This window comes from Oryzias latipes, chromosome 13 (assembly GCF_053564925.1).
Source record: "Oryzias latipes strain Hd-rR chromosome 13, Olatipes_Hd-rR_3.1".
Lineage (NCBI taxonomy): Eukaryota > Metazoa > Chordata > Actinopteri > Beloniformes > Adrianichthyidae > Oryzias > Oryzias latipes.
The window spans coordinates 30,367,866-30,394,441 of NC_136249.1; the positions used below are offsets into that span (position 1 = coordinate 30,367,866).

General features: G+C 38.7%; 1 protein-coding gene across 2 annotated transcripts in view; it reads right to left on the bottom strand.

Annotated features, from left to right (window-relative positions):
* The window catches only part of cntn5 (contactin 5), a 178,861-nt gene that overhangs the window by 42,986 nt on the left and 109,299 nt on the right, over nucleotides 1–26,576 (bottom strand). For both annotated transcript variants that reach the window (XM_023961649.2, XM_023961650.2), the window contains 4 exons: nucleotides 17,788–17,890; nucleotides 7,866–8,047; nucleotides 3,529–3,665; nucleotides 3,273–3,402 (listed from right to left, as the gene is read on the bottom strand). In XM_023961649.2, the coding sequence (XP_023817417.1) occupies nucleotides 3,273–3,402; nucleotides 3,529–3,665; nucleotides 7,866–8,047; nucleotides 17,788–17,890 (552 nt within the window). The remainder of the gene's footprint in view (nucleotides 1–3,272; nucleotides 3,403–3,528; nucleotides 3,666–7,865; nucleotides 8,048–17,787; nucleotides 17,891–26,576) is intronic.

Consider the following 26,576-nt stretch of genomic DNA (forward strand, 5'->3'; position numbering starts at 1 on the left):
TATGTTGGTGTATTTACAATGAATGTGGTCTAGAGTTCAAAATCAATAGTGTTCTGTGTCTCTGAGTCTAGCCTTGCCTCAGTTTTCCAACTCGCTGCATTTCTAAACAACATTGACCCCATTACGATTCTTTTTGAAGACGATCAGAGTGTCTAACCTGAGGAATTCTAAGTAAGTTAAGTCAAAGATGCAGCATCTAAAAGAACTCAGTACCTAAAAGAAATGTCATTTTTGGTTGTGAAGGTTGACAGTCAATTTAGGCGCTTAAAAGTTACAGTATTTATGCCATGCAGCAGTGGATGCAGTTTATTTTTCACAAACTGAACCCCAGCTGTAAGGTTTAAGATTGGGGTGTGACGCTTCATTGGAATCATACTGTGATTAAAAATCCAATATAATGCCAGAAGCCTTTTAATTGACCAGGAAAAACTCCTGCAAGCCATTTTGTGTCACTTTGATGTCTGTAGTCAAAAATGTTTGTATGGTTCTGTTTAATAATGTATTAGAATGTGCGAGTGGGGAGTGTTGTTTTTGGTGACTTAAACTGGAATAGTTTATTATAACCACTTTTGCTTTTATATAGAAGGATCATCCCTTTAATATTGCAGCGTTCACTGGCGGAAAGGATATCCCACACGTTCTTTAATCTACCGTAAATCTTTGACCATTTGCACAATTTCCATAACACAATGGATTTTGATGCTTCAGAATCCGTTTGGTAATGAAAATTTAATATAAACTTTACTACTGTAAAGTGTTGCACATCAGCGCAAAGTAGATTTTTTTCCGCTTCAGGATCCATTAGATTACATTATTTGATGGTAATCAAAAAAATGTCGACACTTGAGCTAAATCTCTGGATTTATAGGGTTAAAGCATCAAAACAGCATAAAATGCTCTCCTTAAATGTACAGTAGAACACAATGCACTTTGTTTGCTTTGTGCAAATTCAGTAACAGCAAACAGTTAGTAGATACACTTAATGCTGTACAGGCTAATTAGTGGCTAAATGTCAACTTAATGCTGCCCCAGTTGAATGATTTGTGTTGCTTTTCCGTGTTTTGTTTTTAACCAGACTGCATGAGTGGATAATAAATACATACTAAAATCATTGCCGGCAATTATGTCTTGCTCAAGAGAATGAATTAAGGAGTAATGGCCTAAACGAAGCCTTTGGGCGCCATAGTGTATTTGGTACGAGTAAGCAACCATACATTACAACAAGGCCATGAGTGAGCTGCAGGGCTTTGTCATCTCCAATTATTCAAATGCTGAATGATGCCGCATAGGTGACTTTATAGACAATGACAATTCAGTCCCATCTGTGGCTACAGGCTGACCCCTCCCCCGGTAACACTTGTGTCTTTGTGGATGAGTAGTTGTCTTAGCACCAGACGTCCCTCAAGACATGAAAAAGAGCAGAAAACGGAGCAGTGGCTGTGTGGGTTAGCTTTAATCCAAGCTGGTGCCCTATAGTTTCAGCCGTCAGTTTCCCAGAAGAGCTGGATATGGGACAGCACCGCATAAGGGAAAGCCTGCCGCTGCCCCCGCGTAGCCCCCAGTGATCATTCATCTGCAGGCTGGGATTAGTCATGTAATCTGTCCGGATAGCATTTGCTTTTTGGACATCCGCGGCGCACAGGTCACTGGGAAGATGCCGCTGGAGGGTCAAGTTATGAAAACAATCGTTAACGGCTTCCCAGTATCACTAATATTACTCTGACTCCAAGCGGGGCAAAAGCTCCTCCCCATCAACTTAGATTAAAGTCATGATAAAAAAAATAAAACACCTTGCATATAACTTGAAAGTGTTTTTTTTTGCACAGACCTCAGATAAAAATTGTGTTCTTGTTTTTTCTTAAATGTTCTTGTGACATTTTTCAGATGATGGAGGACACATATAAAAAAAAATAAAGCAGTATTTCTTTATGCAGATGTAAAAACATAGAAGCTACTACAGCTAGCCACAAGCTCCCTGCTAGATCCACGATCATCTTTGTTTTACTCATTTTAGGACGTTTTTTGGTGGGAAATTTGGTTCCTTTGACAGTGCTTTATATTAATAAAACAATAAAACAATACCATACTAAAGAATGAGATAGAGGTCGGGGTATTTTTGAGGGGAAGGAGAAGTTGTCCATGGTTGCTACCAGTTTTGCAAGTATCTCGTCCTCTCCCTCCTCCAGGGGGGGGGGGGGGGGGGGGGGGGGTAGTTTGGTGCCCAGAACCAGTCCAGCCTTTCTATCAGTTAGATCAGTCTGATAGTATCCTTTGCCTTGATGTTCGCTAATATCTGGCTAAAATTGTCAGAATCATAATTAAAAGACCACTGGGAATGCTAATAAAATTGCAGAAAAGGTGATCGGAGGGGAGCTTTGAACCAGTGGCTTTAAATTGAGACTGACAAACTTTGTTCATTTGCAGTAAGATTTTTAAAATGCCATAGAGTCCCCTTCAAAAAAAAAAAATATAAAGGGGTAAGTCATAAAGACAGTAAATCAAGCTGTGCCTCGGGGAAACATGAAAGGGGAATGGATATCACCAGATGTGTCCCAGTGCAGAGGATGACAAGGAGAAAATAGTGCATCAGCACAGAATAGTGGACAGCTATTCAGTGTGACTGTTCCGTTTGTGGCCTGAAGCAAAGAGATGGAGAGCACAGCTTTTTTTCTGGGGTTTTAGTCCCCCCCCCCAGTGATGTTGGCCTCATTCAAACTGAAAGAATGTGCGACGTGTGATTGGGCAATTATTGATAATTATAGCTGATTGCTAAATGATAATGGCAATCATTGGATAATGAATACCTGGTGGAAATAATAAATGACGTGCAGGTTTGTTTATTTATTTTTTAAAGTACTGGGGATTGCACAGAGATAAACCCGTAATGGACTCATTAAAATCCATGAAAGGGACCACTCATTTCTCTGCTACTGTTCGGTACCATTAGTGCAGATCCATACTTCCAAGTCTCTGGTTTTCATTCTGCACTGAGCGGAAAAATCCCGGCATTATTTCAGATCACAGACACCTCGGCGAGTTTTACCACGAGGGCCCTTCTTTTATTCATGCTGTCCGCCGCCTGGGTTAAATCAGGGACCATTGATTGGCAATCAGCATATCTCACAGCACAGCGTTGCCTGCTTGCATTTCAATCTCCCCTGCCTATCATCCACTGGTCGCACGCTAGTGCTCGGTTTGCAGAGAATAATGGAATATGCTGCAAGGAAGGACAACTTTTAGCTATTCTTATCATCTTTAATTCTTCTTCTTACCTAAAATCTTGAGTTCAGCATTAGAGTAGATGGCCCCGTATTTGTTTTCTGCCACACACTGGTACATCCCAGAATCCGTCTGCTGCACTTTGTGAATGGACAACTCCCCATTCATTATTTCCACTCGTCCCTGAAACGAGAAGAAATGTCTGGACGGACTTTCACGAGACAATGCTGCATAACCTGAGTGTGCATTCACAGGGATAATTAGACGTGTCATTGTGCAATCAACAAAGAAGAGGTTGCTCTGCATTACCTGGGATGCCAAGGGCAAACCATTACGAAGCCAGCGATAGGTGGGCCGCGGCCTCGAGATGGCCTTGCACTCCCACTGGAGTTTCTCTCCGCTGTCCATCTGAGTGTCATTAATCATTCTAACCCACTGAGGAAGAGCTTTAAAAGCAAACAAAAAAAAACAATTTAGAAGTTATATACATCTATCTTTGAAATGCATTGTGCTAACATAAAAAAACAGAATTACAGCTTTAAAAAACTGGTTATTTTACTAATCTTAGTAAAATTAGCTAACTTAAATTCTTAAAACGGAAAAATTGCAATATTTGAAAAAAGTCTATATTATTAATTTTATTGCAATTAAAAAATAGAAACAGATATTCCATTAAAATATGCAGGTATTAAAACAAAGTTTAGATCAACAGGTAATCAATAGAAAAAGTCAATAAATTATTCAAATGCACCAGATGTGTGGAATAAAATCATGTTTTAAAGCCAAACCAATAAAAATGGTGTTTTTTAACATGTTTTTGTGGCATTTTTACGATTAAGGGACACACACATAGAAAATTAAGCAAAAAATTGTATTTATATGCATTTTTAAATTCAAATTGTTTTAAATCAACAGCAGACGAAAAAACACAGTCTGAAAAAGAGCGTAGAAAATACGTCACTGCTCTTAAAAACGAGGAGGGGAAGGGGAGGTGGGTTTACAGAACCGCTCTGCGCCAATGGTCCCACCCACAACTTGGTGGCAAATTTCTAATGAGCAGCTGCCACTCTGCAGAAACTAGGTCCTAGAAAACAACAGGTTTTTTTTATTTGGGCTAAAATCCGCTTCATCATAGTTAGAGAAAAACACTGGTAACGCTTTAAAAATAGTTCAAAGGATAATCAGAGTGGGTCTTTTATTCATTCTGGTTAAATTGTTGCCGTAACTGTCACTCTAGAAATTTTGAGATGCCACAATAAAAGCACGAGACATTTGTTTCCAAACAGACTGACTTCACTCTATCTATTTGGTGAAATTGTAAATAATAAATTAGTATTCAATGCACACCAAAAACAAATAAAACAAAAAGAAGCCTGGGCCTTTCTGGGACCAAGAGTTGCATAGATGTCATAAAGAGGGAAGCATTGTCTCTCCTCCGAGTGCCGCTCACTTTCATGTTTGTTTGTGACACTGTGCAGCTTGCAAGCTCAAAACTGTGGGGAGATAATAAGATCTGCGGAAAATTAAGATGCCAAAAAACAGTTGCAGTTGAATAACAAGTGAAGCCTTCTTGTATCACATTGGGATAATCTTTTTTTTCTTCCTTTTTACTTCATGAGACTGGTCCATGATCTATGTAAACTACGTAATCGCCTTTCCTGAGGGTTCCCATAAAAACAAGCCTCTTCCTCCTTTTTCTTCAATTTTTCACACTGTCTGCTTCTTTGTGTGTCCTCCCTCCTCATGTTCTGCTCAAATTCAGGCGCTACAGAATATGTCGGTCATATACTTCAGACACTTAAGATCTGAACACGGTACAGGCAGAGAGGTTTTCTTTTAATCTTCAAGTCTCTTTCCTTCCATCTCAAATTCAAACTTTTACAGAAACTACTCAGAGGTGGAGCATTACTGCCCTACCAGTCGTTTTGCAAAAAAAATTATATTAGATATGAAATATATAGAATTAATAGCAAAGAAAAAAAACAATCAAAAGAACATATTTCTAAATAATTTATTTTCAAAGTTTGATAACCTTTTCAAAATACCAGACTTTATGCACTATAAGGTGCACTTAAAAGCCATAGTCTTTTTCCAAAGAACAGTAGTTTTTTGTAATCCAGAGCCCCTTCTATAGGGATGAATTCTGGTTGTAGTTACTGATGTCCAAACAATTTTGAGAGGTACACAGTGCTCTGCTATAATGTGAGTCTGCTTTTTTTTATTTAGTTCCAACAAGATTTGGGGTTGTTGTCAATACACTAATGCAGCTAATGTGTAGCGGTGTTAGACGTTTTTTAATTTTTTTAAGAGTTGCCATTTAGGTTAGGGGTTGGCATCATCACAGTAATGATTGTTTTAGCGACATTAATCTCTTTTTTTTTACGTATTGCAAACAAGGTGGGAGTTACAGTTTTTTTTAAAGGCTAATGTCATGCAAAAAACTGCATTTCTGAGCTTTTAAGTACATTATTTATTTATTGTTCATTCGGCTTGAAAACTACCCCAAAGCGGTATTTTGATCCGATCACGCATTTCTGAGCATTCCTTTAAAAACCTGCGCTCTGAGCGCCAGCCCCTCAAAACCCACATAAATGAGTGGATTCTCACATTCAGCCAGCTCCACCCCCCCGGTTAGTGTTGTTACAGTAACGTTAGTTTTAGGGGTATTAGTCTGTCTTTTTTACATCTTGCAAACAAGGCTAGGGGTTACAGGAAGTGTTATTATGCTAACACTTCTAACGTGGCTAATGTGCACCGTGCTACAAACAAGTTCTAGAGTTACTGTGAACGCAGTTATGAGGTCGTACTGACTGACATATCTCTGACTCTTTTGTATCTCTTAATGCGGTTTATAGTTTTGTGCGTCTGATATAAGACATAAATAGACCAATAATTGACGGTGCATTTATAATCTAGTGCATAGAGCAAAAAATAAGTTAACATCATGATATGGGAACAAGATTCCAAACTTAAAGTTTTAACAGTAAAACTTTTACCTTTTACCAGTCAGAAAAGTCAACACCTAATCAAACTCATTGGTGTTGTGTATCATTTCTTTCTTGGAGCTTGTGGGCAGAGCTCACCCTCAGTCCACAGAAGTTATTCAAAGCTGTCCCACGTGAACACACTCCTTTCTCCTCCATGTATACACCATTTTCAGGAGAACCTGCTTGGTTTGTAGGTTTGCCTGGTTTTGCTTGCCTGGTTTGATTGAGTGATTATGGTCATGGAGGTCTCCCCTCACAATGGAAGTTCAAGCCACCAGCTGACCTGTGTAAATTACATTTAGTGCGAGGCTGCAACAAATTAGTCCCCCTATTCTCCTTGTGATGTCAACAGAATGGAGGTTGCCAAGAAGTCCAGGGTCTTGGAAATGTGTTTTCCCAAGGTTGAGGCAGTGCATTATCTGGGTCTTGTGCACACGGCACAAAGAGAAATGAAGAGACATGAACCGGCTTAGATTAGTTTAGAATCACAGACTTTTTTTGTGTGTGTAAATGTTTGTTTAAAAAAGCTTTAAAACAAGAAGGATATATCTTTTGCAGAAGGGATTTTACATCCAAACCTGGATTAGAAACTAATGTTAGAAGCTGTAAAAGACAAGTGTGTGAGTCATTACCATGCAGGGTGTACCCTACCTTTGCCCAACTTTGGCTAGGATAGGCCCCAGCATCTCCGTAACCCGGGAAACGGTGTTGAAAATGTATGTATGGATGGTGTGTGCGTTAAAAGGTTTTGTGTTGGTGAAATCTAAAAAAGATTGGGATGTTCTTTCAAAATAGTCACAGATTTGCCTCAGGCGCCTCAAACCTCTCCCGACCTGTACTTATTGTTTTTATTTTTAGTGTCAGAATGTGATAAAAATGTAGGAGAATTAGGGATTAGCAATCAATATAAAAAAGTTCAGAGTAAGACCAAGCCTTTTCAATCTCACACAGACAAAATATATATATTTTTTGTTTCCAGCTTGTCTTAGTTTAGCCACACTGCTTTCTAAACTCTAAAATTGTTTAACAATTTGCACCTGGGAGTGACGACAAAATCCAAGTGGCATCTCATGAGTTTGCAGACCGTTGGCCGTGAGCAACCGTGCCCCTTCTTCCCCTCCCTGTTGCTGAGAGCTTGGAGTTCATGTATTTTCTATGTCACAAATATAAGCTCTAAAGCCATGATTCACAGCAATTTGAATAAAAAATACTCAGAAATGCAATTTGGAGTTTAATTTTCTTTCTGTATGTCTTCTATTATCAGAGAAAAGCCACAAGAACATGTTAAAAAAGCAAAAATACAATTTTCATCTTTTTAATCGCCTTGTGTCATGCAACTTCATGGGCAACCTTTTGAATAGAAGTTTTGACATGGTTTATTTTCTACATTTGTAAACCAGAAATCGATCATTTTATATAAACGTAAACTGGATTAAATCTAAACGGCTTGAACAAAATAAGCAACAATGCTTTAAAGAGAAAGTAAAGGAGTTTTGCAGAGCTGTATCAAAGTTATGTCTTATCATTTTGGCCAAATCGTTTCTGAATAAAAGACCAAACACTGAGAGTTTGAGTTATTTTTCTGTTGAATGGTCACACCACATTTCCAAAACAACACAAAGCGATTCTCTTTTGTTCGACTAGTGCCGTGAGACTCACTGTAGACCTGCAGATGCCCTTTGAAAGCAGTTCCTCCTCGTGGATTCTCAGCTTTGCATTCGTAAACTCCTGAATCATCCTGCTGAATGTTGGGAATCTCTAATACGGCCTGGGACTTCCGAAGTCGGGCTCTTTTGGGAATGTTGCCATTTATCTTCCTCCATGTAATTGTCGGCACCGGGCTGTGAGAAGAAAACAGTTGTACACAAACACAAGCGGTTTCTATAAGCAATCAAGGATTGGCGCTGTAACACTGTGTTGAAAAATGTCATGTTTGCATAATGAGACTTATCAGGGCTTTGTTTCAGCAGACAAACCCATAGAGCATAAAACGAGAAAACACAAGTAAAAAAGAAAAACTTTGATTGTTTTCAACTCATGGATGTAAAAAAAGCCAGCCTTTATGTTTAACGACTGATCTATTCATCACTGTTTCTAGTTAACTAACTTTTCTAGGATTAATTTAAAACATAATTCAATTTAATTATAAAGAAATTGTCTATAATTTGTGCTAGTCTTTCATCTGCAACACAGCGAGCCGTAAAAATGAGAATTTATTGTTGTTTTTATCTGCCAAACACTATCAAATCATCCTCTCACGTCCTTTTTTTATCCTTTCAGTTTCACCCGACAGATGAATTTCACACGGCGAGACAGAACGCCCTATAATGTGCTCAGTGTCAGTCTTCTCTTGTCTGACAAGTGGAGTTGACAGCTCTCTGAAAGATGGAAATGTGACACCACACGAACCTCCTGTGAATCCATCAATCATTTAGTGGAGATGGAAATGTAACATCCCTGAGCTTTCTTATCCATTCGCAAGGACAAGGAACTGCCCTTGGCTTCAACCAAGACTCAAATTAGGATTCCAGACATGCTTTGAATTAAACAAGGTGTTACTTTTCATTTAGGATCAGAGCTTTGTGTGACTAATGTTCCATAGAACATTAGTTGAAGCTTGTCATTTGGATTTTTAATTTGCAAACACAATTTTTTGATATTACTGAGGCTGAAAATGCCACAATGTGGTTGAAAAAGTGATTTTTTTCATCTCCTGACTAATGAATATGATGCCTGCAGAACAACCACATTTGAAAAAAAAAAAAGTTTTATTTTTGTGTTTCTGCATTTCATCCGAAAGTAAAGAGAACAATGTCCTCTCTGATGGAATCTGAATTCACAAGCACAGCATGGAGTCGCTGTGAAACACTTTGTATGTTAGTAATGAAAAATTCTGGAGACCTTTTGCTCTGACTAAACCCTCAACAAGCCCGAGAACAAAGGAAACCCGCAGAGACCTGGAGGGGTTGGAACATGACGGTGAATCTTTGTGAGTCCACGGCAGGATTTTCGGTTTGGAGGCTGAGTAATGAGGGACGGCACATGCTCAGAGGAGAGCGGAGCAGCCAGGAGGGGCCGGCGCCCTCACTTTGAAAACAAGAAACTCTTCAAGTCAGTGGCTTAGAAAAATCCTGACCATCTTGGTCCTTTTTTATTTATTTTTTTCCATTAAATACATACATAAGTCAGGCCACAAGCAGCTACCCAGTGCCCCCTTTTGACCCGCCCCCAATGTCCCTCAGCAGCTGTTTCAAGCCCCTCACTCACCCCTCTGTCCCTGCCACTTTGGTCAAGATGGCAGCCTCTTCTCAAGGTTAAAGGTCAATGAAACTTGTTTTGTGGTTATAGACTTATCCTGGTGGTGTGTGTGTGCACAAAACATTTTCTTTTACCATATTGGGTCAAAATGTAAAAACTGCCAAATTTCACACTTTGCCACAAAATGGTTTTTCTAGCCATAGGTCCTGTGGCCATCCCATAATAATTTTAAAGCTTCACTTTGCCCTAAATTCATTTTCACCGGTTTCTAGGTGTGACTTAATGAGTTTTTCAGTATGCCGTGGCGGGGCTGAAGTCTTTAATCAAACATGTAGTAAGAAGGAATTACGAAAACAACACGGCCATTGCAGTCAAGGACTGTTGTAGGCCATAAAAATACATTTTGCAACTTAAAAACTACATTTTAACAGAAATATCTGTCTATTTTCTGATTTAAATTAATTTTTTTATTATGAAAGACACAATGGCTTAAGTTGGAACATTTCTCTAAGACAAATTGACTTGTTCTTTAGAAAACACATTTAAATATCACAACTTTTTACTCAAAATATCCCCAAACTAGAACAAGACAACACAACAACCCCAGATTGTGAGATAGTTCCAGTTACTGAGAGGTGCTGCCGCTTTCAATTAAAGCTTGAGCCCAAGGGCCAATCTGAAATTACATCTTAATTAGACTTCCATACAAGTGCTCTGCCCTCAAAAATAAAAGCTCAAAATGAAAATGAAGAATACATACGAGAACCAAGTCCCTTTACATTATTAAACTATAGACAATGCAAAAAGACAATATAGAAGATCCAAATGATCCTTTTTTACCTTCATGATCTCAGCTAAAACAACTATCTCTCGAGCGCATTACCCAAAGCAGCAGATGTGTTAAGAGCCTCCTCATGATGCCGCTGATAATGTGCTGCTCCATGAGGAGCGTTAGCGCTTATTCAAGAGTTTAATTCCCTCTGGGGTCGCGAAAGCTGTAAGTACTGTATATCCACACACCTCTACGGCTGTTTGGATAAAAGCATCCAACACATGTCATGATATTTTGAGTAGAATTGAGTGGGTTGAATGGGCAGTCAATTAAATGAAGCCCTTTGAACTGCAGAGAACTTTGCACCCTAATATTCCTTCAAAAAACAGCGTTTTAGGCTCCCAGCTGCTTTTATATCGATGACAGAGGATTTAAAAATGTGTTTTCTTTTCAATTGTTGGTTTTTTATCAAACCAAAAGTCAAAATTGCGACGCATGGTTACATCTATTACTTTATATTAGAAGTGGAATTGAGAAGAAGGAAAGCTGAACCAGCACCAAAGGCATTGGATCAAATCCTATATGACTGAATATAAACCCACAGAAACATTTTTTTCTCCCTTCTGTCACAGAAAATAATTAGACAAACAATGTGGCTTTCTTTCATTCTCTCTTTGGACTGCTATCCTTCCTATGAAAGCCAAGAGTGTAGTTTACATTTGGACCTCTGGGACCTTCTCTCTAAGTTTTATTGACTCCTACTTATTGATTCATCTCTTCTTCCGGAGCGGCTCGGAGAAATAATTGTTACTTTACATAGATGGCTCCACTTTATGTGTGACAACAAAGAAGTATTGCAATGTTATTAGCAGCAGGCTGAGTCACAGCGTGTTTATTTCTGTCATAAAAGATTGTGCAATTTATTTGTGCTATTAAATAAAAGTTCTGCAGTTCAATTTTGACACTTTTAAGAGCAAAATAGAACTTTGTTTTTTTATTTTTTATTTTATGAGTTAATCAGAATGTAGTTAATGTTTGTGGTTCATTGCCCACAAAAGGGTCAAAAATAATAATAGACAACATATATCCTTTTGTTATTACTCAAGTATTATTTAAAACAATTTGTTTACTTTTCACTAAGTTTGTGACTTATTTTACGTTATTGTAAAATAGATAACATCAAAGAAGGCAAGTTCAGGAAAATAAACCAGTTAATAATAGGTATTATTAAAGTAAATCATAACAGATATAACTTCTATACAGACAGGATGTGGAAACAGGTTTGAAGTTGACTTTAAAGTGTCTGTATAAAAGCAGGTTTTAAAGTTTTCTTAAAGCTAAGTGTCTCCAAAATTAAAGTTTTTTTTGTTATCTTGAAGCTGTTTCCTTGCTGTAAATCAAAATTCATGTTTTTAGAATGCTAGCTTTGGTTGGTATATGTATAATATAACTATGCTGTGGACCAAACAGATTAACTTTGGTCTGCCTAACAGTGAAAGGACTTGGCTGACTTGCAAGTGAATCCTGAGTGATTCCCTATAGTATGAATTCACACAGGCTATCTAGCCATTTAAAGACAGGAATGGACACAAATATCTGAATTATATTTTTCAAGAAAGAACAATGCCTTCAGTGTGATTTTCAGGGAAGGGCAAATAACCAAAATGTGAAACTTCTTTTGATTAAAGAATTGTGAGAAGATGAAGGACTAGCTGGTTTTCTGAACACTCCATGTCCTGGTCATGGTTATATTACAGTAAGCAATGTAACTCCTAAACAAGTAGTTGTTTTTGATCTGTGGTGTTCCAATGAATGGATGGCATCAGTTGATGACAGAATGAAGTCTTGACTTCCTTTAAACTCCAGTTGAATGTGATTCACTTATGGTTCTGGGTATCTCCAAAGGGGTTAACAACTCACATACATAAGGCCTTAGTCACAATTGCCCTTACGGGTGGATAATGGCTGTCTGCGGGTGAAAAATGAGCAAACCTTCATAAAAACAAATCAAGGTCGTGGGCCATTTGGTGAGCCTGCAGAGTAAAAATGCTCATGCACATTTTCTTCTGCAGGCACGATGCTGGGGAACGGTCAGAAGGAACACTTAAACTACTCGTAAGGGTAAGTAAGGATGAGATGCAGGCATACAATACGGATCTTTCATTTTTTCAACCCCCCAAATCCTATCAATCGTGCAAAGGGCCTGTCAGTGCTGTTCAAATGATAAGCTTGACTGTTAGAAATGAGGAAATTAGATGATCGGAGCATAGTTTATGTGGGCATCCTACAAGTACTTGCATATCAAGTACTTGTAGGATGAGTGTGAGCGAGTGGCGCATTACACTCGGTCAGTAAAAGCCAGGTCACGCACCTTACTGGAGTGTGGCGAAAGGGCACCGTAAGACATAAGTGCGTGCAACTTATATTCATCTTACTTCACAATACACTTACCGCATGCACGACAATTGTACGTACCATTTTCAGAGCGTCAATTGAGGTGGCCGAACTAGCCACCTCAAGACACACCTGCGCTCCCTTTAAGATGGGGCCACAACTATTTACAACCCTCCACTGGCTTAGACAACCCAAAAACCCACAGAATCCGTACAGGCCAATCCCCCTGTGACTAAGGTTTAACTAGGAGCCTTAAAAAGGTGTAACTTAATAACAAAGGCACATTTAGCTGAGTTTAATCAAGGGAGTTGCAGGACTTCAACCTAAAAAAGATAAATGAATGCATTACTTTCTCCAAAACAGACTGGTCTGGATTTTGTAAATAATCTTACGCCCGAGGGAGCATTACAGACTACTATAACTTTATGATAGAAGTGGAAGTGAGACAGTAATGGTCTGTTCAGCTGTTATGAAAGCATCAATCACCATCAGTCCATCCCAGTCTAAGTCTGAGTTTTCTCACCATCCGTTCTCATCACAGACGGTTGCCTTTAGTTTTAAACTTTCAAGTACTAAGTTAACAACTGTGAATCTACATATTTTCTTTCATTATCAAGAAATGACTTGGATAAAACCGTAATTTTACCTCATCACCTCATTAGGCCTTAACGGAGTGACAGTATTATAACTCTTTGGAATTACTTTAGAGTGAAAAATCTCATAAAATTACATTTTCAGGAGTTTCCTCTGCTGCACCCATTCTGTCTTTGTCCTTGAAGGTGGCCTTTAATGCATCACCACTGGTGAATATCAAACAGACAAGGAGCTTTCGCAGGAACAAGTGAAGAACTGCCCCTAACTAGATAGCGGTACCATCATAAATATTGATCAACATGAACACAAACCCCATTTTAACTTCATTTTCAGCACTATATAAAAACGAGCATGTCTTAATGGGGAACATTGATAAATCATTCATCTCTGAGTAAAAGGAGCAGACAGTGGGATCATTGTCTGACTGAAAGTCATCACATATAATTTGCCTGAATGAAGGCAGGAGAAGTGAAACTACTGGACTGTTCAGCATTAGGCTCTCTCTTTTATGCGACATTCACACCGGGCTCAGAAATCTATGTTCAAGCAACCAAAATTGTATGTAATTCAATGTAGTGTGTGTTTCAGGCTTCCATGTTCAAAACTCTTGTGTTTATTCCTCATTACGCAAGTTTTAAGACCAAAACCCACAGCCACTGAATTTGAAAACTGATAAAAATAAATCAATAATTGGAGTTTGTCCTGTAAGATTCATAAAATTTGCACAACTTTTACATTTTGCACCAAGCCTGTGTGTGCGTAGCATGGACAATAGACACGAGAGCCTGAAATGAAAGGACAGTGTGCATCAATTTAATGTTGATAATTTGTTGATAAACAAAGGTCAGTTGTAACAGAGTACGTTCAACAACTGGTGGGGTCCCAGTATTGGAGCAGCACAAACCGCACAACAGTACACAAAATCAATAAACACTATGGTGCTGATTGTTCTGTGGCTTCCCATTTGAGATACAGTAGTCCCTCGCCGTAATATGGTCCCCCAGTTTGCAGATTTTTTTAGGGTAATTTTGCATCTTTTATTTATTTTAAGAGTGCATTGTGTAGTGTACTGCGACCTGATTGGCTCTAGACCTTTGTTAATCATTGTCCTCTGGGCTGTATCTGCTATACAGAATGAGTTCAGTTTTCCAAATTTACATACATATTTAATCACTGGCAAATCTTTCTTTACATTCTATAAAGCTGGTCTTATTTTTCTCCATGAAGGTTTGAACTTTGAGAGTTTAAACAAGAGAGAAAAGTGTTAAAATGTTCATGTCTGCCTAAGAGAAGTGTATGAGTGAGAGGTTTACAACTTTAACACATTATAGTAATAGTAAAAACAAAGCTGCCTGCTTGACAGATTTCACTTATTACGGCTTATTGTTAGAATGTAACTCCTGCGATTAATAAGGGATAACTGTAAAAGAAAAGAATCAGAGACATGTCAATGTCTTTCTTTTAGTTGACATTTACTGGAAACCTTATTTTTTTTACCATTACTTGAACAATAACAAGAGATCCATGCATTACTTAGGTTTAAGTACAGTAAAAAAAAAACACAAAAACGACAAAAAAAATCTGCTGTTTTGATTTGTTTAATAGTAAATGTCAGCTGAAGATAAGAGGAGGAAAGCAGTCCAAGAATCCACGTTTAATCACAAGCAAGTAAATGCCAAACAAGCATTACCTGGAAGCGGTCAAGCGGGTTTCTACTAAATTGACTTGAATTCCCTTTTAATCTTTCCGTTTGTGGCCATCCTAACCGTAAAGGACTACGCCCGCCCTCCCTCCCTCACCCCCTCCCACCCACCCACCCACCAACCAATCGACTCCCTCTCAGCATCATAGGGTTGCTTTTGCCAAACCAGGTACTGTTGAGTGAAAGTGGGGTCCACCCTGAACAGATCACCGCTCTGTTGAAGGGCCACACATCACAGACACATGCGCACCTAGAGGCAATTTAGAGTCACCATTTAACCCATGAAGCATTTTTCTGGACTGTGGGAGGAAGCCGGGCCCAGACAGAACCCACGCACATGCATGGGGGACATATGCAAACACACAGAAAGGACCCAGCTAGGATTTGAACCAGGGCCTTCGCTGTTAGGTGAATGCTAACCACTGCCCCACCATGCATCCCTTCAATCTACTCCAAATATAATAGAGAGTTTGGTTTATTTATTGCTATAGAAGTATTTGTGTAAAAAACAACTCCTCCTTCCCAGATAAAATCATTGAAATAGTAAAAAAGGCTCAATGCAAAAACCTGTCCAGAAATATATGAATCGTGTCATTCATTTCAAACTATAAAACTACATTAGTCTCATTATTGTTTCCAAAAAATGAGGGAAAAAAAAGTAGTTTGAAAAAATAACAGTTGTTGGAACATGCTAATTAAAATCAAATTAGAGCTAAAAACATGAGTTTAAAGGCGACACCCCCAACTGTGTGCATTACAAAAAATAAATAAGCTGATGATGTAAATATACATTAACTCCACAACTGGCATAAATAAGTAATTAAGTCAAAATAAATTTAGTTGCCTTTTGCTTTAAGCCCCTGAAATGATTAACATTTTGTAAAAAATACATGTGGAAAATAAACCCACATCTGAGTGTTTTTACTTTCATCGTCACTTGCCTAAAGCCACGCTTAGCAGGAGCGGGCAAGTACTTATAGTACATTTAATTTTTGCTTGTCACACAGACTATTTAGCCTAAAATGTATTAATCTGCAAGTGGAATTTGAAGAATAACAATCCCTTGTGACAAAGTGACTTAAGCAGATTCAGTCTCAAAGCATTAATCTTCTTTTTTCTTTCCACACTTGCTTTACCCACAACAATTTCAGGAGTGTTGGAGCTACTTGTGTCTGGCCGTTGTTGGCAGCATAAAACAAAACAGTCTATTTATGAATTATATTTTTTGGAACAGCTTAGGAGGGGCGACAATTTATGGAGAATGCAGGTGTGTCTTGAGTTTCCTTAAGGCTTGTATGACCATCACAAGAGACGTCATGAAAATGGAACTTCCTGTTGTTGTATGTGAGGTATCGTGACATATTTGTAAGCTGCCCCTACTTCTGACATATGGATGATGTTGTTGTACGCTGTCCTTATGTCCTTATCCATTTTTTGCCCGCATATACCCCGTATCTAGCCCAAAGAGCAGTTGTGACAAAGGCTTTGGTGACTTCACATCAAAAAATGGCCTGATGCAAAGACACTCCTGAATGGAGACAAAAAAGTACCAAATGATAGCCCCACTAAAACCCACAGTGGCTTCAGAAAGTACCTTTTATCCTCCATTTAGCTGAAAGCTATTACATTCAACTGTAATCTGAATTAATGCAAACACAGGTTTTAAGGCCATGTCACACTAGATACAATTCGAGCATATGGCCCAGATGAAAACTGATCATACATCAATTAAATGTTCTTTATGTGATATTATTACAGATGTATCATGAATAAACCACCAGAACATGTAAACCCCCGCTTCATTTAATTTCCTCACTTTGACAATTCAGAGCACTGAGCAGAAATCACATCGCGTCAGCACCATGGACAGTGTCTGTCAGGAGCCACAGCGATGTTTTAGTTGTATAAACAATCAAATTCCACTGGTCCGCACCAATTCTAAGTTGGCTGCTGGGCGCCAGTCGACGCAGTCCGCCAGGGGGTGGGGGGTACCTGACCGCCCGTCCAAAGCAGGTGAAGGATCGGCCAATTTAAATCACACAATACAGCTATCGTGCATGAACTGCGTGTGATTATTGCGCTCTTTATATGCAATCTTTTTCATGATTCGTGTGCCAATTATGTAATTTTATTGTGATATGTGCGCTGTATATCCAATTATATGTCAGTAGTAAATGCGGACAATGCACAGTGGACAATGCACAAATTGTACGTAGTGGCAGTGTGACATGGCCGTAAGGCCGGCATGTTAAGTGGTTCCAGGTGCAAAACTAGTTCCTTTGTTTTAGAAGTAAAAGTTTTCACATCCAAGAACCATTTCGTTTCATTGTCAAAAGCAGCCATTTGTAAAAACTGAACTCACTTTAGGAACTGTGCCAAGCGGTTTGAATTCATTCTCTGTGGACAAAAGATGTTTTCCCTCTTGGCAAAAAAACCATCATCAATTCCATTTTTTTAAACCCATAACCTCGGTTTTATAAATTCATAGCAGGCCCTGAAAGCAACTAGGAAACACAGATACATTAGGGCTCTCAATTATAAGAACACATGCTTCCCTAGGGCTGAATTCCCTGTTGGTTCCCTCCCCCGTACACTAACATGCCATCTAACAGCAAAATTACGATGCGGCACTTCTCTCCACTCACTTAACATACTGCCTGAAGTCAAGATATGCCTGCTTCCCATTCAGGTGATGGAATAATGAAATTTAAAGAAAAGAGACGGAGCACAGGCAGCATAATCTAAAGGATCTCACAGCAACAGAGCAATGAGGGCTTGTTGTTTGCTGTACTAGTGATTAATATGATACTGCGATAATAAACAACTATCTATGTTTGTCCAATATGTCCTTGTTTACTTACTTCCCCAGAGCAAAGCACTCCAGCCTGACAGTCACTCCTTTGGCCGCCAGAACCGAACTAGGGAAATGGACTTCAATTTTCGGCTCATATTCACCCATCACACCTAAAAACAGTCAGAAAAAAAAGAAGTTAGAACCCGGTAGATTACACCAGCTGTTAACGCGCTTTTTGTTGTTACTCATCAAGAAGCTAAATCCAGGCTGTGAGGCGCACGGTACATCATGATCGAGAGGTTTTGCAACAAATGCAGACAGCCATTAATCAAATTTAGATGCAAGACTTTTCTTTTTTCTTTCTTTTTTTAGTTTAAATCTCTCCAAGGGAAGGTTTAGGTGGGGTTGGCACAGCATCCACACCATCTGGCACTTTTTTTTAAACTGTCAATTCGTCTGCAAAAATGTTTAAACACACTGAAAGCTTCACATTTCTGCCCAAAAAAATGTTATACCATAAACATATAAATTTGGGTAAACTAGAAATAATGTTTAATGTAAAAAAAGACTCAAGACCTTTCTTTTAATTTGGACTTTTAGCTAAAAATTAGAAATATTTTTATTTGATGTTTAATATTTTTCAATGTTCTATTCATAGTCAGTTGTTTTTCTGGCTATATTTATTTTTGTGATTTATTAATCTCTGCTTTTACATTTATGCATTTTTGTCTTTTTAAAATTAGTTTTGAATCCAGTTATTTCCTTTATGACTAACCCTCATTGCAGGGGTCTGCCTGCTTGCCGTAATCTGGGTGTATCCCATGGTGACACCCTCTGAGATAATGAGTGGGTGGGTCTCTGGTGTAGACAGATCCCCAAAATATAATTTCCTAACAGCAGCATTAAACCAGGTTTCCACTTTGGTTTCTATTTCTATATTGAGTTTTATTAAAATATCATTTTTGTGTTAATAGAGTGGGAGGCATTCTGTGTGTTTTATAATGTCATTTTTAATTGTTTTATATATTTAAAGTCTTTGCATGACTGTTGTATGAAAAGTGCTTTAAAAATAGAGTTTGATTTGAATAATTATACAACATCTTTGACCTTCTTATTAGAAATATTTTTGTTTGTTTTATATATGTGATGAGAACCAGTAAACACATGGCAAAACATCCCCTAAGGTGGCCTAACCATTGACTGTATAGGAGTACTGGACCGAGTGACTGTGATTTCAGCCATAGAAAAACAACTTGCTTACAGTTCCAACAAAATTAAGTCAATTCAGTCGCCATTTTTTCATGATGGGAATGTCACCATGTTGGAGCCAGACAATGTCAATAAGTTGGAATTAGTCTGAATTGGCCTGAGCCAACGTTTCTACAGCAACACTTTTGCCAATCAGAAGTGAGGTACACAAACTCTGTCAATCAAACATCTGACAAGGCATCTGATTGGTCAGTTTATAACTTTAATAATTTGCGCTACAGAAAAAAAATATCGTGAAAGAAAAAAATAGGATAAGCAAGAACAGAAGGTTGCAGAGCAAGAATGGTTATTCTGAGTAATAGCTGTTTATTTCTCTATAGAAGTCTATGGGATTTTGACTTCTTGGAACCAATGGGTACTTCCTGTTTGGAATGTAAGAGGTGAGGGGTCACTCAGTCCAGTTCTCATATACAGTCAATGAGGCTAACCCAAAAAACACATTCAGGCGGACTAAGTATTCCTTTACCAGATCAGGAAATGGGAGTTTATGGAACCACTCCATTCGACAGCTTGCACACACATTGTAAAGGACAAAACTGATAGGCCGTTATCAGTCCTGCTGATATCATAAAGCCTCATACCTCAGTGTAAGTCACAGCTAGAGGACACACTTTTGTTTATTCATCTGTATGTTAACCGGAGTGTTTTGTTTCCCCTATTTTCCAGGACAAAATGTTGGATGACATTGAGCAAATTTAGTAAAACAAAGGCAAACACCGTCATCTGGGATCTAATTACAAATATCTGTCTTACTAAATGCGAGTTTACTTCATGAATATTACATGAGCCTTATACTGATATTGCGAAAGAATGTGAAATGCGCGCACAATTATTGGATGTGAGCAGGCAAACGGTAGTCCTGTGTGAGAACACGCCAAACTATACTTTTTCCTATTGAAACTACAGCTTCGCTTGGGTATAAAACAGCTGATCAGTGAGAAAAATGACCAACGTGACATGAAAAACATAATTATACTTCTTTTACTCGTACCTGACACTTTATATGTAATAAAATGAGCGCAATCGAGGAGAGGAGGTATTCAAGTGTGTCCCAGTATGTACAGGAAAGGAGTTTTATGATATTTGTTTCAAAGAACTTTTCAATTTCAATCTCATTCTCTCCATTTATGGCTCCAAAGCAGCCCTTCACATGTAATGAATTTGCAATATGTCATTGGGTCTTGCTGCAGTATATTTAATATAACATATTCAGTCTGAGTGGCTGGACTCAAGAGAATTGCAGGAAACAAGGTTTAAAGCCAGGGTGCTACGGCATTACCAAAGTTCCTTTACAGCTTATATTTTATGTTTTTAGTTTATTTATTATTCATGCGAGGTTTTTTTCTTCTACTTCTGTGCTTTGTTTCTCTCACAAGTAATTTACAAGTATTATAAGTGAAACCTCCAGCTAATAGTACTAAAAAGAACAAGGGCGCTTTATGCTGTAAGCTCCAAAGAGAAATAAAACTCTGAAATTTGATAAGACGACTCCAAACATACAGAAAAAAGAAGAGTTCCGACATAAATTTTGTGATTTGGTTTAAATTACATATTAGTTGGTTGAATGGATTCCCAGCCAGCTGGACTGGCGGCTTTAACTGTAACTGGAATGATACCTCCCCCAGGAGGTCGCCTTACAGCGTTTGACACTCCATCTGCATGCCTGCTGCACCCAAGTAGAATGATTAATATCACAGAAAATGATCTAATAAAACGCATGATGTCTGGTAATGCTCTTTTAATTGGTTCAAATTAAATTTTGCCTAATTTCATAATTTCATTTTGGAGGTAGAGAAAATGACACTTGTAAAACTGCAGCCCGTTCTCATTAAAAGCATTGCAGTTCAAATTATCTTAAAAAACGGGGTGCAAAGAACGGCATCTGTTCTATTGCACTAGCCAGGTACAAGCTTTATGAGAACATAAAAGGTATTCGGCAGTTTTTAAAGACTTTGAGGTTTAAAGTTTCCTAAATCCATCTGGTGAGGTCTTGTTTAGCTTTTTTCACAGTTCAGAGGCTACCCCCTTGTAACTAATCACTTTCATCAAGGGAACTTCTACTCATTCTCAGTTATTTCTGCCAACACTTACAATCATATTGGAAAACAGCCCTTTACAGAGGTGAGACGTTATGGTGAAAGTCACATGTAGCTGGTATTACTGCCTCTTTTGCAGGAGGCCCACACTTTTTTGGCATGCGAGCTACTTTTGATATATTTTTATATATAAATGCTACTTTTGATATATATATATATATATATATATATATATATATATATATATATATATATATATATATATATATATATATATATATATATATATATATATATATATATATATATATATATATATATATATATATATATATATATATATATATATATATATATATATATATATATATTATACATTATACATCCACCACAACGGCTTTCCTCTGTTCTTTATCCACCACTACAATGTCTGGTTGGTTCGCCATTACCATCCTATCAGTCTGGATCTGGAAGTCCCACAGGATCTTTGCCCTCTCATTCTCTACCACCTTCGGAGGTGTTTCCCATTTTGACCTTGGGCTTTCCAGTTCATATTCTGCACACATGTTCCTGTATATTATTCCAGCCACTTGATTGTGGCGCTCCATGTATGCTCTCCCTGCCAGCATCTTACACCCTGCAGTTATGTGCTGGATTGTTTCAGGCGCCTCTTTGCACAGCCTACACCGTGGGTCTTGTCTGGTGTGGTAGATCTGAGCCTCTATCGCTCTGGTGCTCAGGGCTTGTTCCTGGGCTGCCAGGATGAGCGCTTTGGTGCTGTCCTGTAGGCCAGCCCTTTCTAGCCATTGGTAGGAATTCTTGATATCAGCCACTTCAGTTATGGTCCGGTGTTACATCCCATGCAGGGGTTTGTCCTCCCATGAGGATCTGTCCTCCAGCACTGTATCCTCTGCTCTCCATTGCCTGAGACATTCACTGAGCACACTGACAGTTGGGGCCTTGAGCTTGATGTACTCATGGATCTTGGATGTTTCATCCTGGATAGTGGCTTCTACGCTCACTAGTCCTCGGCCTCCTTCCTTGCGGCTAGCATACAGTCTCAGGGTGCTGGATTTGGGATGGAACCCTCCATGCATGGTGAGGAGCTTTCGTGTCTTAACATCCGTGGTCTGTATCTCTTCCTTTGGCCATCTTATTATTCCTGCAGGGTATCTGATAACTGGCAGTGCGTAGCTGTTTATTGCCCGGGTCTTATTTTTGCCATTGAGCTGGCTTCTCAGGACTTGCCTTACTCGTTGGAGGTATTTAGCTGTTGCAGCTTTCCTTGTAGCCTGCTCCAGGTTGCCATTTGCCTGTGGAATTCCAAGGTACTTGTAACTGTCCTCGATGTCTGCTATTGTTCCTTCTGGGAGTGAGACCCCTCCTGTGTGGACTACCTTGCCTCTCTTTGTCACCATCCGGCTGCATTTCTCGAGCCCGAATGACATCCCAATGTCAGTACTGTAGATCCTGGTGGTGTGGATCAGGGAGTCAATGTCACGCTCGCTCTTGGCATATAGCTTGATGTCATCCATGTAGAGGAGGTGACTGACGTTGGCCCCATTTCTGAGTCGGTATCCATAGCCAGTCTTGGTGATTATTTGACTGAGGGGGTTGAGACCTATGCAGAACAGCAGTGGGGACAGAGCATCACCTTGGTATATCCCACATTTGATGGACACTTGTGCAAGTGGCTTCCCATTGGCTTCAAGGGTGGTTTTCCACAGCTTCATTGAGTTTCCTATGAAGGCTCTTAGAGTCCTGTTGATGTTGTACAGCTCCAAGCATTCAGTGATCCATGTGTGTGGCATTGAGTCATAGGCCTTCTTGTAATCAATCCAGGCTGTGCACAGGTTGGTGTGTCGTGACTTGCAGTCTTGAGCGACTGTTCTGTCGACCAGGAGTTGGTGTTTGGCTCCTCTGGAGTCTGTACCAATGCCCTTCTTTGTGTTACTCATGAATTGATCCATGTGCCTATTTATCTTTGTTGCAATGATGCCTGACATGAGCTTCCATGTTGTGGACAGACAGGTTATTGGCCGGTAGTTGGATGGGACTGCACCCTTTGAGGGATCCTTCTGGATCAGGATCGTTCGCCCTTCCGTTAGCCATTCGGGGTGAGTCCCATCTCTTAGCAGCTGGTTCATTAGTGCTGCCAGGCGCTCGTGGAGCGCGGTAAGCTTCTTTAGCCAGTAGGCATGTATCATGTCAGGGCCCGGTGCTGTCCAGTTCTTCATAGCTGAGACTCTTTCTTGGATGTCTGCCACTGCGATGGTTACAGGATTCTGTTCAGGGAGGTTGCTATGTTCTTTTCTCAGAGAGACCAGCCACTGGGCATTGCTGTTATGTGCTGTCTCTTTCTCCCATATACTTTTCCAGTACTGTTCAGTTTCCAGCCTTGGTGGGTCTGCTCGGCTGTTTTGACCCTGCCACTGAGCGTACACTTTTGCAGGTTGAGTTGCGAAGAGCTTGTTTATTCGTCTGGCTTCATTGTCTCTTGTGTACCTCTTTAGGCGGCTGCTCAAGGCTAGGAGCCTTTGTTTGGCAGTTTCCAGTGCTTCAGGTATGGGCATCTGGCTGTATCTCTTAGGTACTTGCTTTCTCATTGTACCTCTTTGAGCCTCTGTCAGCTTACTCATATCCTTCCGAGTTGCCTTGATTTTGGCCTCTAACCGTTGCTTCTATGGTGGGTACTGTTTTCTTCCATGGTTGCTCTTGTAGCCAAGCAGCTCAAGGATCACTGCTGCTGAACTGTAAACCAGTTCATTGGTTTCTGTGATGGTTGTGGTAGAAATTGCCCTCAATGCTTCATTCACAGTTTCCAGTATAGTATATATATATATATATATATATATATATATATATATATATATATATATATATATATATATATTCATTTATCTTTGCACAGCCTACACATTGGGTCTTGTCTGGTGTAATAGATCTGAGCCTCTATCGCTCTGGTGCTCAGGGCTTGTTCCTCCAGAGTTGCCTCCAAAGAACACTATTCCCACTGTAAAGCATGGGGGTGGAAACATCATGCTCTCTGGCTGTTTTTTAGCAAAGGGACTAGGATGACTGATCCATGTGAAGGAAAGAATGAATGGGGCCATGTATGGTTAGATTTTGAGTGAAAACCTCCTTCCATCAGCAAGAATACTGTTGATGAAACGTGGCTGCATCTTTCAACATGACAACAATCCCAAACACACTGACCGGGTAAAGGAGTGGCTTCATAAGAACCATTTCAAGATCCTGGAGTGGCCTAGCCAGTCTCCAGATCTCAAACCTATGGAAAATCTTTGGAGGGAGTTGAAAGTCTGTGATGCTCAGCGACAGCCCCAAAACATCACTGCTCTAGAGGAGATCTGCATGGAGGAATGGGCCAAAGTACCAGCAACGATTTGTGAAAACCTTGTGAAGACTTACTGAAAACAGTTGACTACTGTCATTTCCAACAAAGGGTATTGAGTTCAACGTTTTTCATTGACCAAATACCTATTTTCCACCATAATCTACAAATCAATTCTTGAAAAACGAGACAATGTGATTTTCTGGATTTTTTTTCTCATTTTGTCTCATAGTTGAGGTTTACATGATGACAATTATATGCCTCTCTCATCTTTTTAAGTGGAAGAACTTGCACAATTGGTGACTGTCTAAATAGTTTTTTGTCCTGCTGTAAACAAAGTTTATGCCCACCCATCTATGAGTTCAAACCTCTGAAGAGGCGGCAGAAACCAAAAATAATCAATGGATGCCGTCCACTCATTTCTTTGTTGTTCCAACAAATTGTGTACCCTTTGTATTTATCAGGAGTAGAAAACAGTTTGCTGTTCATTCTACTGAAATGAAGGTGAGACATTATAGATTAGGCTGGAGATGAACTCTACAGGTTAACATTCAATGGTCTCCAGCTGAGTATGATGGGGCCGAGATACTTGTTTTGATGAAGGACTGAAGCTGCAGACAACCTGTGTGTTGTTTGGTAATCACTTACTAACACTGATGCACAGACTAGATGGTTTAATTGGTTTTATTTGGCTTTTTTTGAAGGGGTCACAAAGCACAACATTTAGGTGATTGCACCTAAAATCACCTTGGTGACATTCAATTATACATTTTTCTGAATTTTACTAGCAAAGACAAAGCAAAGGCTGCCTGACATGAAGGGAAGAGGCATGAAAGTAAAGAAGAGTTGTTAGGATCTTGTAGCTACAGGGATAGAGTTCTGATTGTTTTTTACTGCCAATCACAGGCTTGTCTAAAACGAGCCAATAAGAGTGATGACAAAATCACTGTTAGAAATCTAGGTCTGAAAAACGAAAAAATATGATGCAAACGTTTGTCTTTTTTTATAATAGTAAATTAATCCCATATAATAATTCATATCATATTTGATACACGCATTTCTGAGACCCCTTAACGTGATCAAAACCTTTCCTAAAACCCCATCATAGATAACCACTTTTCCTGTACTTCATTGTCATTCCACCAGGGGCAGTAGAAATTCATTTCCTGCACATTTCAAAATGGCCTCCCCCGTGAAACTTAAAAGAAATGTTGGGTGTGAAAAGTTTAGCCAATTTTTCAAACTTTATGGTAGGATAATTTTTGTATCTTAAACTTACATTATTCAGAGCAAAACCTTACCACGTATCAAAAACGATTTGATATTTTAGTTAAAAAAATATATTACTCTTTTTTAGGGATCAAAAGGTTTGAAAAAACATCTGAAGTAATAAAAAGTAATTTTCTGTCAATTCTTTGAATGTAGTGAGATTTATGGGGTTAAATTAAAACCAAAGGACGTTTAAAAAAACAAACAAAAAAAAACCCCTAACATTTCATGCCAGAGAATATCTCATAAATAAATCATTAAGAAATCATTTATGTCCAAAATAAGTTTATTTTAAATTGAATTTCTGCTATGAGTACAACCCACAAACTTAACTCTTGTTCATTCAACAAATGCAAATTTTTTTTTCTTTCTTTTTTGTTTTTTTACAAATGTGGAGCCAATTAAATGGAAAATAAACAGTTTTTTAAGTGGTAGAAGATTTAGAGCCAAGAAGAATTTCAGATAAGGACAGTAATTAACCAAACTAATTTTGAGCTTTGTTTTTTTAATTTAAAAAAAATTAAAGAGTTTTTCAAAAAGAGTCTGAAGGACCTTTTACTAACTAGCTTAACTTTTTTTCTTTCAATTTTGGTTGTAAATAGTTATAGTGAAATAATATATATGTTTATGTTACCCCTATTTATGAATTCAGTGATAGTTTATTACGGTAAATTTACAAATATTTTCATATTAAATTTTCAAAAATAGCATTATGTAACTGTAAAAAATATAAAGAAATGCAACACGACATATTTTGACATCCTTTGAAAAAATCATATTGAGTCCAACTGACAGAAAAGATGTGAATGTTTTATTTTGTTTTGTTGTTGAAGTATTTAAATGACTTACAATAATTTACACATGCACGCCAAAATTAATACTGGCGCACATTGCTATTTCAGTGCAGAAATGATGAATTGTAAAGCCCTA